This window comes from Terrapene carolina, unplaced genomic scaffold, assembly GCF_002925995.2.
Source record: "Terrapene carolina triunguis isolate 2854851 unplaced genomic scaffold, T_m_triunguis-2.0 Scaffold66, whole genome shotgun sequence".
In the NCBI taxonomy this organism is placed as follows: Eukaryota; Metazoa; Chordata; order Testudines; family Emydidae; genus Terrapene; species Terrapene triunguis.
The window spans coordinates 15903871-15918250 of record NW_020664417.1 but is presented as its reverse complement, the minus strand read 5'-3'; the positions used below and the strand labels follow the sequence as shown (position 1 = coordinate 15918250).

General features: G+C 39.8%; 1 protein-coding gene across 1 annotated transcript in view; it reads left to right on the top strand.

The window, feature by feature from the left end:
* Nucleotides 1-12289, top strand: part of MGAT4D (MGAT4 family member D) — a 59712-nt gene extending 47423 nt beyond the window's left edge. The window contains exons 10-14 of the mRNA XM_029910609.1: nt 3031-3138; nt 6360-6553; nt 10674-10752; nt 10869-10950; nt 12153-12289. Of these exons, the coding sequence (XP_029766469.1) occupies nt 3031-3138; nt 6360-6553; nt 10674-10752; nt 10869-10950; nt 12153-12289 (600 nt within the window). The remainder of the gene's footprint in view (nt 1-3030; nt 3139-6359; nt 6554-10673; nt 10753-10868; nt 10951-12152) is intronic.
* Nucleotides 12290-14380: the final 2091 nt, after the last annotated feature.

The window sequence follows — 14380 nt, the reverse complement described above, 5'->3', positions numbered from 1 at the left end:
GCCCATCCACCTCTGGTTGGTATGTTTAATCATCTGGCCAATAGTTTAAGTACATGTTTCCATCCCTGGCAGTGTTTTTAAAGCCATTGTAGAAGCAACCATATCTTTTCACTAAATGTTGGAGGAGTATGTTGGTGAATGGGTGCAGCCATCAGGTCCATGGGCACTTCAGGAACTTCATCAGATCTGCCTTTAAAAGTGAATGGATAGGTTCATATAATTTTATGGAAGTTCGGGTCCTTTGAGGATGAGTCAGTAGCTCTCCAAATTCCCACCCAAAAGTAGAAGAATTATCTAAAGGTGTGTGTGGGTGTGTGTGTGTGTACACTTCTGAATCTTCTAGACAGATGGAGCAGGGAATGGAGCATCATGTTGTGAACTTTCCTCTTACCATTATAACTCAGGTTATTATGGAAAAGAGGAAGCTGGCTGCAGCAACATTAAATTTGTTGATAAAATAGATGCCAAAAGCATCATAGCAACATAAAGGATGCATGTTGCACTGAGGAGAAGACACACAGCCTGTCTCATCACAGATGATATGCCCTCAGTGTAAGGATAGCAATAAGTAAACTCACTGGAGTGGAGGGAGACTAATGGGGGCTGACATTTAAAAACAAGAACAACAACAACAAAAAACAGCCCAAATCACTCTGCAGTCCTCCAGAAAAAAATCTCAGGTCAATTGGATATCTAATCACATTGATATTTACATGTCACTGAGGCATATCTAAATTAAGGTTACATTCACAGTGTGATTGGAACAAATGTTTTGGTTGTCTCCCACTTTCTTCCCCGGATCCTGAGGGTTGCAAGGATCTTAACTAGACTTCGGTACAAGTTAAAGTAGACTCACCATTCCTATAATGCAGTGGTTCTCAACTGGGAGTTCTGTCATCTCCTGGAGGTCTGTGAGCCATTTTTTGGGGGGGAGCGGCGAGGCCCCATGGCTGACGCCCTAAGCCCTGGTGCCCCCTGCAGGGCTGATGTCAGGAGCTGCAGAGCTGAAGCCTGGAGCCCCGGTGTCCCCCGTGGGGCTAAAACACACAGCTTCTAGCTACCCCCGCTACGTGAATCCTGAATTACCCTCTGCTTGCATATAGCTCCTAGCTACCCCCTGCCTGCACCCCGAGTGGTTTTCAAACTTTTTAAGCTGAGTCCTCCTCTTTGAGTTATAATTTTTGGTTGTACCCCTGCCTCCACAACCCAGACAGGCTGGGTGGTCTGCTGAGGTGTCAGGCGGTGGATATGGTATTCCCTCCCTGGGCCCTAGCATGTGGAGCTGGCCTGAGTCCTGCCAGGCCCTGTCCCCCCGCCCCCAATAGAAGTCAAACTATGCCTATGCCCAAAGGTCCCACCTCCACCCAGTGGCCAGAGCCCCAAGTCCTCTTCCCCCAACACACACACTCTGGCCCTGAATTTTTATAGCATGTTGTGGGGCATGGGGGTCTGAAAGAAAAAGGTTGAGAACCCCTGCTGTAGTGTATCATGCTCTAACTTTGCACACCACACCCCCTAGGCTGGGACCCTACGCCTACTGAGGATTCCTCTATGATTGCAGTATCCTTATAAGTTGCTTTAAGGTGGCTAAGTCCCTTTTGCATTGCTGCAGTGGCATAAAAAGGGACTTATTAGGGACCAAGGTTCTGGTGTAGTATTTTGTAGTTACTGTGATTATGGTAAAATACTGATTCCACCAGCTGGGACAATAACGTGTCACAATTGTATCTTTTTGTTTCAAAAGTGTAGCACCCTTTTCTAAAGAAACAGCTGCCGGTGCACTGATTTGCATTCACTCCCTTTTTCTGGCATTGTTTTACTGAACATCTGCTTTAGACGCACATATAAAAACACTTTATTCTATTTATATGCCCTCAGCTATCTTTGAGTATCTAATTAGTACTTCAATAAGAGCCATAAATCCCATTTGAGATTTTGCATTTGAGCTAGTTAGATGCAGCTTTTCCATCCCTTTTCACTTTAACTAGTACTGATAGAACTTATATAAAACCTTTAATCTATAGTGCTCAAAACACTTTACACAGTTGGTTAAATATTATCATGCCCATTTTAAAGATGTGGAAACTGGGATACAGGGAGATTAAGTGATTTACCAAGGTTGCACAGTGTTTCAGTGATGAGCTGAGAGTAGAACCCTGGGCTTCTGCCTGGAGTCTTGTGCTTTATTCTATTTAGGTCATGATGCTTCCTTATATTTATCATTATGACCTATTATATTTAGTGTTTCAAACACTAGTGTGCTCAAAAAAGCACTGCTGTTTACATCCAGAGCACAAATCACTTTTAGAGGAATATTCTCATATCTGAGAAAACAGACGGATGGAACAAGACATCACAGAAATTCTTACTGAAAGGCAGTTACTTGCATTTCCCAGTTTGTCAATTGTCCAAAGTTGTACCTAAATTAGAACAGTAAGATTTAAATCCAGTGCTTGAGAGCTCCACATCATTCTCAGGATGATCCAGCATAATGTTATGACAATTACCTGTATCAAACAACAGAAAGAGCCAGGAGTGAAAAAGTGACCAGGATCTACAACAAGGAGGTCAATGCAGATTATGGTCAGAGCAGTTTGGTAAAGGTAATATGATGAGCTCAAAAACTGAACTGAAATTTTTCAGGGAGAACCTGCAATAAGATACAGCTAAACTTGTGCTAGGATTACATTCCTCCACACTTTAGACAGGAAAGTGGTCTTTAGTTGATTTCTCTTATTGTTATTTCTTTGACCAAAAAACCCCCAAACAAAACCTAATAACAGTCAAACGTTCCGAGAGAATAGAGGCTTAAGTGAAGAGTTCCAATTCTGCCTTATGTGAATGGTCCTTACGGAGTCTCACTGAAGTCATTGGAATACTCCCCAAAGGATTACTTTTGTGAATATGGATTGCAGGACAAGCTGTAGCTATAGCTATGTAATGAAATTGAATTACTGATGGTAGGACAAATCCCTTTGTTGTTGAGGGGGGGAAATTCATACACATGACCTTTTTTTATTTCCTTTCCAGAAACATTGTGAAGGGCAAAAGGCCTATTTGCGTATCCGTTCTAAGCCATCTCTCTTTCAGCATGTGGGAATTCATTCATCTTTGGCGGGGAAAATACAGAATTTAAAAGTAAGACTCTTACAAAATTTGCCACCATATTTCTAAATTATTTGTTTGAATTCTGACTTGTTTGCTTTTTGAACTGAAAAACACTGTGTATTTGGTGATAAATTTCATGTACCAGAAGAGAGAGATGAGAGGAACATATTAATTTGTAATCTGAACTGAGTGGGGGAAATATGCTCACAGGACATATAAGGATATCGTCCCTGAGTCTGGGCCTTCAATTAATTAGTAGTAGTGGTACCATCATAGCACCCAGGATCCCTAGCATGGACTAGGGCCCCATTGTACTAAGCAATGTACAGACACACCAAAAAGATAGTTCCTGCCCCAAAGTGCTTACAATCTAAATATAAAACAAGAGACAACAGAAGGATACAGACAGATGGGGAAGTATAAGGAAACAGTGAGACAATATTGGTCAGCAGGATAAGCAGTGGTCTCAGCACACCAGCAGCTTAACTGTTGTCCATTTTTTTTGTAGGTATCACAGCAAAGGAAAGTTTTGAGGAGGGATGTGAAGGAGGATAATGAGGTAGCTTTGCAGATGTTTGAGGAGTGCCTCCTAACTGTGACAGGTGGCATGGGAGAAAGTACAAAGTCTTTGTTTGAAACTTTTACAAGTGGGAGATGGAGATTGGCCTTAGGAGCTGAGCAGAGGCTGGAGTCAGCATCTCAATAGTGAATGGAAGATAGGTGGAGACTGACCATGAAGGGCACTGAAAGTGAAGACATGTATGTTAGAGATAGCGCAGGAGAACCCAGAGGCAGATTGAGTAGATGGGCTTCTTTATTGCCATACTTGTTCCTCTTGACCAATTGTCGAGTAAGCACTGAATTAGTTACAGCACACTCTTTTTATCGAAGTTAATATGTGAATACCTACATTTACTACAACACCCCCAAAACCTTTATAGAGTAATATGAACGCCCATACAATGAATATTAATAGCTATATACTGAATATAATTGTCCTCGCCCGTTTACTCTTTACAGCATTAAGCATATTCTACAGACATTTTTACTTTGAAGAGACATTTCTTTGCAATAATTGCAGCCATGAATTCCCTTAATCAGCAGTTTGCAGGGAAGGGAGGAAGGGGCCATGGCCCCAAGCTCGTTTATTATAGCTGGGAATGGAAGGGAGGGGGAGATAACACTGCTTTACACAAAAAGTATCCTTTAGATCCCCACATCCCCATAAGCAGCTGCAATGCTTATCAATCCTTAACAAGCAGAAGGAGGGGGAAAGGGTAGCAACTTTATCTATCAAGCAAGGAGACAGTGCGTACCTGCGCCTACTCCCTATTACCAGGCTAGTGGTTACCCAGGTCTTTACTTAACCCTTACATACCCCAACAATGTAGTTTGTCTCCCCTTTTATCACATAAAATATAGTGGAGGGGTTCAAAGATAAGCGTGATGTGGTCAAAGTGGCAGGATAGGAAAATTATCATTACAGTAGCATTTTGAATGGATATGAGTGGGGTAAGGTTGCATTTACCAAGGGAAGAATGTTGCAGTAATCAGGATGTAAGATGAGAGCCTAGTGAGAATTTTCGCTCTGTGGATGAATAAGAAAAAAACGTATCTTAGAGATGTTATGCTGAAAGAATCTGCAAGATTTAGACATAGCCTGGATATGATGACCTAGAGAGAAGTCCAAGTCAAAGATAACTCCCAGCTTACTGGACTGAGTGGCGGGCAGAATGGTGGTGTTGTCCACAATGATCGAGAAAGGAGGTAGAGTGGTAGGCTTGGTAGGAGATGGGGAGGGGAGAGAAGAGTTTCTGTTTTAGCTATGTTGAACTTGAGCTGATGTCTAGACATCCATGAGGAGATGTCAGTGAGACAAGCTGAGATTTTAGTTTGGACAGGAGGAGATGGGTCTGGAGTAGAGAGGTAGACCTGAGAGTCATCAGCGTAGAGATGGCAGTTGAATTTGTGTTTGCAGATGAGACTACCTAGAGATAAGGTGTAAAGGGAGAAGAGAAGGGTACCAAGGACCCCCTCTGGAGCCCCCACAGAAAGTTGGAGGGGGAACATAGCAGGTCTTCCAAAGGACACAAGAAGTGATTAGAGAGGTAGGAGAACAAGGAGAGGACAGAGTCACGAAAGCCAAGGGAGGACAATATTTCAAGAAGAGCATGGTCAGTTGTGCTGAAGGCAGCTGAAAGGTCAAGGAAAGTGAGGATGGAGTACTGGTCCTGAGCTTCGGCTAGGAAGAGGTCATAAGAGACTTTAGTGAGACCTGTTTCAGAAGAGTGCAAGGGGTGGAAGCTGAAATAGAGAGGGTCTAGGGTGGAATTTGGGAAGAGGAACTCCTGACAGTAATTGCATACATTGCATTTATGATTTAATGAGCTTGGAGATGAAAGGGAGATGAGATATTTGGAGAGGCACCTGAGGTCAAGAGTGGGTTTTTCAATTACAGTGTCCTACTGTAAACAGAGGCTCCTCTGCTTAAACTGTGGGGGACACACCTTCCCAAGGAGGCCTCATTTATTAGGTTTAGATCATCTCAGATCCACAGTAGTCAGATGCGAATACTGTCTCAAGATACTCTGGGAGGGCTACATAAACAATGTAAATAATACGAACTAGCATAGGGCTTGATTTCTAGTCTACCCACAAGATTCTCCTGAGGTTCCTGAGGAAATGGAGAGATTCCTTCTGGTAGCCTTTCCTCCTTAGATACAGTCCTTTCCTTATACTCCCCTCTATTAGTAATGCAGCACAGGTCTGTATTGCCTGTGGCATACCTCCTCCCAAAAAGCAGTTGTCCTCACCACATAAGAGCACTTAAGTACAAGACTTCAGGAGTTCAGTTAGTGCTGTATTCTTACATAAAAATCACCATATTGGATCAGACTAATGGTTCATGTAGTCCACTTGTCTCTGACAGTGGCCTATACCAGATGTTACAGAAGAGAGTGTAATGGGAAATTATGGAACAGCCTGCCCATCAGAAAAGCTTCTACATCATTTAGGAAATGATCGATAAAGTTCATAGTTACACAACTTATTGTTGAGTTTTAGTGGTTTCACTGAATGAGCTCCCATAAATATGGGATGCAACATTTAAAACCTATATATATATCATTTTATATGAAAATAGTTCAGATAATGACTCTTCATTTTCTGTAACAGCCCTCTGTGATCCAAGATATTTGAACACTGAATTATGAGTCTTTATATGTGGTATTGTATCTCTTTGTGTCTAACAGGATAAAGATTTTGGCAAAAACATGCTACATAAAGCACATGTTAATCCCCCTGCAAAAGTGACTACTAGCCTAAGAATATTCCAGCATTATACTTTGGAAAAGGCTTATGAAGGAATGGACTGTTTTTGGGCTTTTTCTCCAGTGGCTGGAGATTATATCTTATTCACTTTTTTACAGCCATTGAAAGTAGAAGGGTGAGTGCTAAATGATATGGTAGGATACTTATACCCAGTTTTGAATCCTGTCAAGATTACCAATTCTCTATTGTTTGAATATCCACAAACTGCCAATTTAAATAAGTGTAATAAGTCTGCTATGCCCCTTTCCTCTTTTAACGCTTTCCCTGAAACACACTTCTTCCTTAAAAGCTTATGAATTCTAGACTTCTCCTCACAGGCATGAAAATTAAATACTTAACAAAGAAAGAAAAAATCAGTGTAAACCCTATGGTGAAAAGAATGAAAAGCAACTGATTGAGTGGTGACACTGTTATGCTTATAGAAGCATATGGGATTTTTTTCAGGGGAAAAGGCAATACGCCGCATTTATTGGAGACACAACAATTAACATATGCATTTAATATCTCTGTCGCGCGCACACACACACTCACTCACTCACTCACTCACTCACTCTCACTCTCTCCTGCCAGTCGATGTTATAGTTACCAGTCCAGAGTCCGGATCAATCTAGTGGCCAGCTAGGTTGATCACAGGTAGAGAGGAGCCAGGTTCTATCAGTCACGACATGATGCTACGGGGAAGTCTTGGCAGGACAAACCCAAAGTTTGAACAGGAACATCTAATTGAAATACAGGAGAAAACAATCATTGCATTCTTTTACTTATTTCAAAATGCTAAACCTACAACAAAGTGGTGACCCTAAAGGTCTATTACAGACTTGAAATCAGCTTCAGACACAAGATTCTGGCTGATGCATCTTTACCAATGGCCCATTAGGCCATTCCTTTCTGCTTTCAGAAAGGGTGGCTGGCAGGATATGGTCAAATCATACATCAATACATTTAATGCATGCTACATTATTATTCTTTATCTTTTATTCTAAATTATACAGAATACAAACATAAAATCCTACTACTACAACACATCTTGGCAGTTCTAAAGTTTTTGTATTAATTTTTGTTGCTTTGTTTAACGCTTCCCCCTATTATTTAGTTTATACTTCTTTGTGAGGAAGGCTAGAATTCATATGCCTTAAGGAAGAAATGTTTTAGGGAAGCACTTAGAGGAGGGGGATGAGAGCCTGGGCAAGGACCTTGTGTCTGCTTCTGAATTTACATTGGTGTAAATTGTTGAATTAAATGTAGCTGCAACAACATAACACTAGTGTGAGATCAGAATCAAGCCTCTTGTATTTTGTCTGACTTGTAAACATTTCTAATATATTTTATGCTACATACTCATATTTTACAATAATATATGGTTGTGCATTTCCAATACATACCACATATTTAAGTTTCTTAAAGTACCAATTTTATAACTTTTAAAACAGAGTTTTAGTGGTGAAATGCAGTTTGGCCTAAGAGCATAGTTTCTCCCAACACTGGAGTGCATTGGCAGAGCTTTCCTGTGTTGCCAGGAACGCCTATAGCAACGTGAATATAAATTAAAATTGGACAAGGTCTGCTTTAACTTATACCATCCTACTAGTCACCTTGTGGCAGCTTGCACCATTTTTTAATTGGACTGAAGTGTTGTTGGTTGGAGAACAGAGCAGTGGGCAAGGGATTTTTCTAACTCTGCAGGAGGGCCAGGACAGGTGTTCCTGTTCTGTGTCTCTCCTATGTGCGGGTGGGAAGTTCTTCTTTTGCAGATATTAGGAAATGATCTTCCAAAGATTCAGGAGATCCTGGAGACACACTCTAGGAGTGGGTTCCCACTTACAATTAGATCCTTGTTGAATTGCTTAATTAGCTGAGCTACAGTCCTGCCCTTTCAATGATGAAACAGGAATTGTCATAGCAGATTAGACCAGCGGTCCCTCTAATCCAATATGCTGTTCCGGAGTGTGGCCATTTCCAGATGCATCTTTAGAGGAAGGTGCAAGAAAGCCCATAGCAGACAACTATGGAATAACCTATTTACAGGGAGAGATTCTTCCTAGCCCCTTAAATTAGTAGTTGGCTTATGCCCTAAAACAAGAGGATTTATACACCTAAACTTTTTAATTTGTTTAATGTAATTGTGGATGTTCTCATTATCCATATAAATGTAAAATTTTTCTAATCCTAGTAAGTTCTTGGCATTGCTATATTTTGATGGGGGAGGGATAGCTCAGTGGTTTGAGCATTGGCCTGCTAAACTCAGGGTTGTGAGTTCAATCCTTGAGGGGGCTACTTAGGGATCTGGGGCAAAATCAGTACTTGGTCCTGCTAGTAAAGGCAGGGGGCTGGACTCAATGACCTTTCGGGGTCCCTTCCAGCTCTATGAGATAGGTATATCTCCAAAAATAAAAAAAGACAGTGAGCTCCACAGGTTAACTGTGTTATGTAAAAAAATATTTTGTTTTATCATGCTTAAATATGTTGTCTTTCAATTTAGTTAAATGTACTCTTGTTTGTGTATTATGAGAAGGGGTAAACAGAAGTTCCTAATTTTCGTTCTCTATATCGTTAATTATTCTGCATATGTCCATCCTGTCTCCTTTGACAAATAATGTTTTCTCTCTTGGCTTCCCAGAAAAAGACACTCTGCAAAAATACATTGTGAAATGCATTCTCCATCACAAAAAATGTACATGAAATCATTTAAACCACTAGATTTGTAAAATGTATTTTACAACAAATTAATGTAATGAAAAAATACTGTTGCCCCTCTGGTGTCTTGTGGGTCAGTTCCACGCTGGATGAAAAATTGGCAACCTGGGTGCCAGAGCTGGATATTTTCTTAGTGCAGCTTGGGTATTTTGCACTATATACACCATACTTGAAGAGAGGCAGCCTGAATATTGTTTGCCCATCTAATCTTTCAGGGATCTTCACCAAAACCCCAATGCCACACTCCTAGGGAGTACCTCTGCCTCAAGAACAGACTCAAGTTAGGGAGAATATGGCAGGGAGGAAACTGCTTTGCAGCATCACAAAACTAATAACAATCCAAACATTTATTCAAAGTTTTTACACTGCTTACACACTCAGAAAAAGAATTTACAAGATCATGTGTAATATCCCCATCAGGTGACCCCACCATAACAATATTGTAACAAATATTGCAGCATAAATAGAAACTGCTATGACTCACTAAGTTTATTAACATGTAAGCTATTGAATTATGAACATAAATAGTCCATATCTTCCATTTTCCCCAATGTGGGGTCTAAACAGGAAGAAGGTGGCTTCTACACAACATTGCCTTTTCTAGCTGATGCCCCACTACTCTAGTACTGCTAACTGTTGAGATTTTTATTGTCAGCCTTATATTTGAAGTTTTTCTTAATGCCTCAGCTGCAGGATTCATGTGAAAGTGAGAATCTCAGGTTTCATTTAAAAAAAAATCTTTTATGAGCCTGAATGGTTGCAAAGAAAGGATTATAAGCAGGCTCCAAGGCCAGAAGGCAAATGAAAAGAATCCAAAAAGTATTTTTTAAGATCTCATGAGGTTTTTTGGGGCCTAACTCATGATTTTTGAATGCTTGAAGTTGGCAATACTGTCACTCATTGGCCAATATTGGAGCTTCTTAGAAACACTTGACTTGATCAATAGCCCTCCATGCATAACTGAGGGCTGCCATTGGCATATAGGTCCCACAATAAGAGGTGCTAGTTGGACACCCTGTCATCAAGGAAGTTTCATAAGAATTAGGAGACAGCCCACTTTCTGAACCTAAAAATGCTTGATTCGCAAGGAGGTCCACACTCTTATAGCAAGACTTGGGGATGATCCTTATGCAGCTGCCTGCATGGGTGCTGCAGGCCTCAGCTAGGCTTTGGAATGATATGGGACCATTGGGGTCTGTGTGTAAGGGCTGGTGAAGCTTGGAATGGGTTAGATTGATTGGGATTTGAGCACAGAAAGGGAGAAAGGTTGGTGACAATTCGGCATGGTTCTTGCTTTCCCCTTTCACTGTTTCCAGAACAGGTTGTCTTTTGGGGATATATTGTTTGAAATTTAAAGGTTTTAATACCGTTTGGCCAACTGGCTGCAAATGTTAATGTATGTCTCTGGCTTCACTGACATGCTATTTGCAATAGAGAACGTATATTTAAAGTTTTACTTCAGAAATGATTCTTGAGAACTATTCATCTAGAATTTTCTACAGTACAAAAATATACAGAAATAATATAGTTCTCATTGGCAGGTACCTCTTTAGAAGTGGAAACATGGAACACCCTGGTGATAAACTGTTTAATACTACTGTAGAAGTTTGGCCTGCTGCTGTAAGTGTCTCATTTCCCACTGCAATACCCAATACTACTCATTTTATGAATGAAGGTTGGAAAAAATATAGTTTATAAAACCTGGTTGGGACTTCTACTCTTTTGTTTTGTTACAGGAAACAGAATTATTAAAAGATGCAGTAGGACATGGAGGCAAAGATAACTACCAAACAACCAAAGATGGATATTTAAAGATAGGTAAACTGCTTATCATTTCAGAGACAAACAGTTTGCTTGTATATAAACACTATTTTTAAAAAAAAACAAAACTATACACTTGAAAGCGCCATTAGTTCTATAAGAAACTCAGAATTTCAGTCAACTAGTAATCAAAGAATACATTTTGAACTACTGCAACATGCAGAAGTTCAAAATGTATGTGGCTTGGTTACTTAGAATTCAATATGGCAGAGTAATGAAAACAGACTTTAGTAAAGGGGATAGTGAAGGTTTTAAATTAAAGAAAAAACCCAATCATTTCAAGCTCTTCAGTAGGATAATTGACTGTGACTTGAGTTTTGCAGCTCAAGCTAATTGATTTTGACATCATTAACTTGTGGTTCAGCCAGCCACAAAGGTGAATGTTTCATCAGAATATGCTATTTTTAAAAAGAGCTTGTACATCTTAACATGATAAAAATATATTAAACAGTATTTTCTGTTAGTAATACACTGATGTACTGTCAACATAGCAAACCCCTAGGATACCAAAAGAATGTTTTCAATAATGTTCAGAGGCTGCCTAACTTCACAGAAAACAGCTATATGAGGGAGGATGACCCTTGTAATCTTTATCCCAATGGTTAGGGTACTGGGATGTGCAAGATCCCCTGATTCAAGTCCCTCCTCAGCCTGATGAGGAGAAAGGATGTGAACAAGGATCTGCCACCTCTCAGGTGAGTACCCTAACCACTGGTCTAAGTTATAAGGGAGGTCTTCCTCCTCTGGACATTGTGTGTGGGCTTTGAGCACACATACGGATTGGGCCCCGCAGGCAAGATAGGTGTCTACCCACCTACTTTCCCCTGGTCTGAGGATCTCTCTGGGGCTTAGGCAGGAGATTAGTGTGCAGGCACGTAGAGGTAGCAGTGTTCCTGCCCAGAGGCAGAAACATAGTCACCTAGGCCCTAGGGAACATTTACTGCAAAAATTTAGGTTCAGAGTGAGTTTGGGGACCTACAGGATTAGGCAGCAGCTAAATGGGGGTTTTGAGGATCACAGTGGCCCCTAAAAATGGGACTTGGCATCTAAACCTCCGGTGTAGGTGCCTAAGTACTTTTGTGAATCTGGGCCTTAGGTAATATTTATTATTGACATTAAAACTGTCTGTGCTAAGTCCACTAGAAAAATGCATTTCATTATAGCTCATACTAGTGCTGATTGGTTTTGTTTATACATAGGTACATTTGATAATGGAATAGCAGAAGGCATCATCAGTCCATCAGTAGGGAAAATACAGGCTATTCGTTTATCTATCCATTCTGATTCTCCTGTGTGGGCATTACTGAGTGAGGTAAGCATATGGGAAGCATATTAATACGTCTATTGTTAAAAGCAGTTTCAGCTCCCATTCCTGCCCCTGAGTCCACCTGCCAGTATTTATGGCTTTACGATCCCTTTTTCCTAACTTTTGGGGGGGAAAAATTGTGAAAGCCCCATGCAGACAAGGGGGAAAAAACTATACAGGGAAAACATGAAACTGCACAAAAAGTACTGAAAATAGACAAGGACTGATTTTCCAACCTTGCCTATGTTGAGTATCACTTACCTGAGTAATCCTCTTTACTTCAATGAGAAAAAGCCTATCAGTAAATACTACTTGGAGTAAGTAAAGCTAGTAGAATTTGCACCATGATGTACACAATTTTCTCCATGATTCATTTGTTTACTTTTATTCTTTTCTATCTTCTCTTTCAGTAGTAGCAATCTCAGGTCTTGTTTGTAGCAAGAGTAGGCAAACATCTTCAGACAATAGTGTAATTTTATAACTGCTTGTGTCTGACTGTTTATAGACTCAATAGTCTCATCTCATGGAGGGGGGAAATCTCAAAGGATTTCACTGAAAGAATTTGGAGGAAATCCATCACTGTATCTGAAAGGGGAAAATAAATAACTTTTATTCTAACGTTTGATACGATTTTTGTAAATTTATCATATTTTATTCCTCCCCCCCCTTTTTTTTCCAGATATTTATCAAGACTTCCTGAAAATACAAAACTCCAGAAAATCACATTTTTTATGCGTCTTTCCTTAAGGATTGCTTTGAAAAACAGGCCACCTGGTGGTAGCAACAAATGGTCTGCTGGGAAAAAAATAACAAACCTTTGTGTACTATTTACTACTACTACTACTTAATACTGTGTATTAAAAAGGGGGGAACCTAAAACTCAAAGACTTGAATATTTAAAAAATAAATCTATAAAATGTTCCTGGTAGACCCTTTATAAACAAATGCTTTATTAATTTGAATACATAGACATATCACAGGGAGCGAGCACTACACTACTGTAAAATTAAAACAACCTAGTCATTGTTAAAGACAAGATGTTATAGGACCTCTCTCAGGGAACGTAACATCAAAGTCCTTATTCCAAATTTAGTCCCACCAGAAATAGGGACATTTGGGAGGAAAAAAACCACCAATTTTTTAATTCCAATGAAATATATTGACAGAGCATTTTGGAGAAGTGGAGCAGAGTGGGAAAACAATCAATATTTTGCTATATTACATAGGACAGTCCACCCTAACTAGGGACAGTTTATCAATATGAAGAGCACACTGAAGTTTTATGATAATTTGAGGTGCTTTCTGTTAACTACTATTTCAGCCTTGAAGCCCATTTAGGATGGGGTATGTTTAGTACCTATTAAATAGAAAGCCCCTTCAAGTTATCATTTAAATAATAATAATCTTAAACAGTTTTTCTTCAGTGAAATATACACTACACTGTAAAATTGTACATGAATTAATAAAAAATAATTTATTTCCTGAATTGTATGTGCTGATGCTTAAATCCTAGTCAAAGAGGCACAACTTAGTATAAATTTTAAAATAAAAATGTAAACAGAAGCTCCATTTAAAATGAATATAATAAGGAATCCATAATACATAGTCAGGTCTGGTGTTAGTGTCAGACTTCATACACATACCTCTTTAGCATGTAAGTGTGCCTATTGTGTCTCTCTCACACACAGTCATTGCACATACTACCAAAAAATAACTACTTTACACCAGTTTTGCATCAGTGTAACTCCATTGACATCACTGTAGGCCCACGTTTCTAAACAAAATAATAATAAATTTAGAGCAAGAGAAGTTCATTTAAAATCCACTTTCTTTACATTGTTTGAAACAGAGCAGCAGTTCATGGTCTTTTTTAAAAAAAATCTTGTTTTAACATTAGAGTATTGTTGATAATGTATGGTATTAAGTATTCTGATATTTACACTTGTGTCATTTAACCCTAAGCAGGGAGCAATACAGAACTGCATACCTAAGGGGGAAGGATTGTTCCCAGCTTGCAAGGAGTATGTGCTCTTGCCATGCCATTCCTTAGGAGATTGCAGCTTGCTCACCTGGTGCACCCAGGCAGTAATATAAGCTGGGTGGGTCCATACTTCTTCCTCA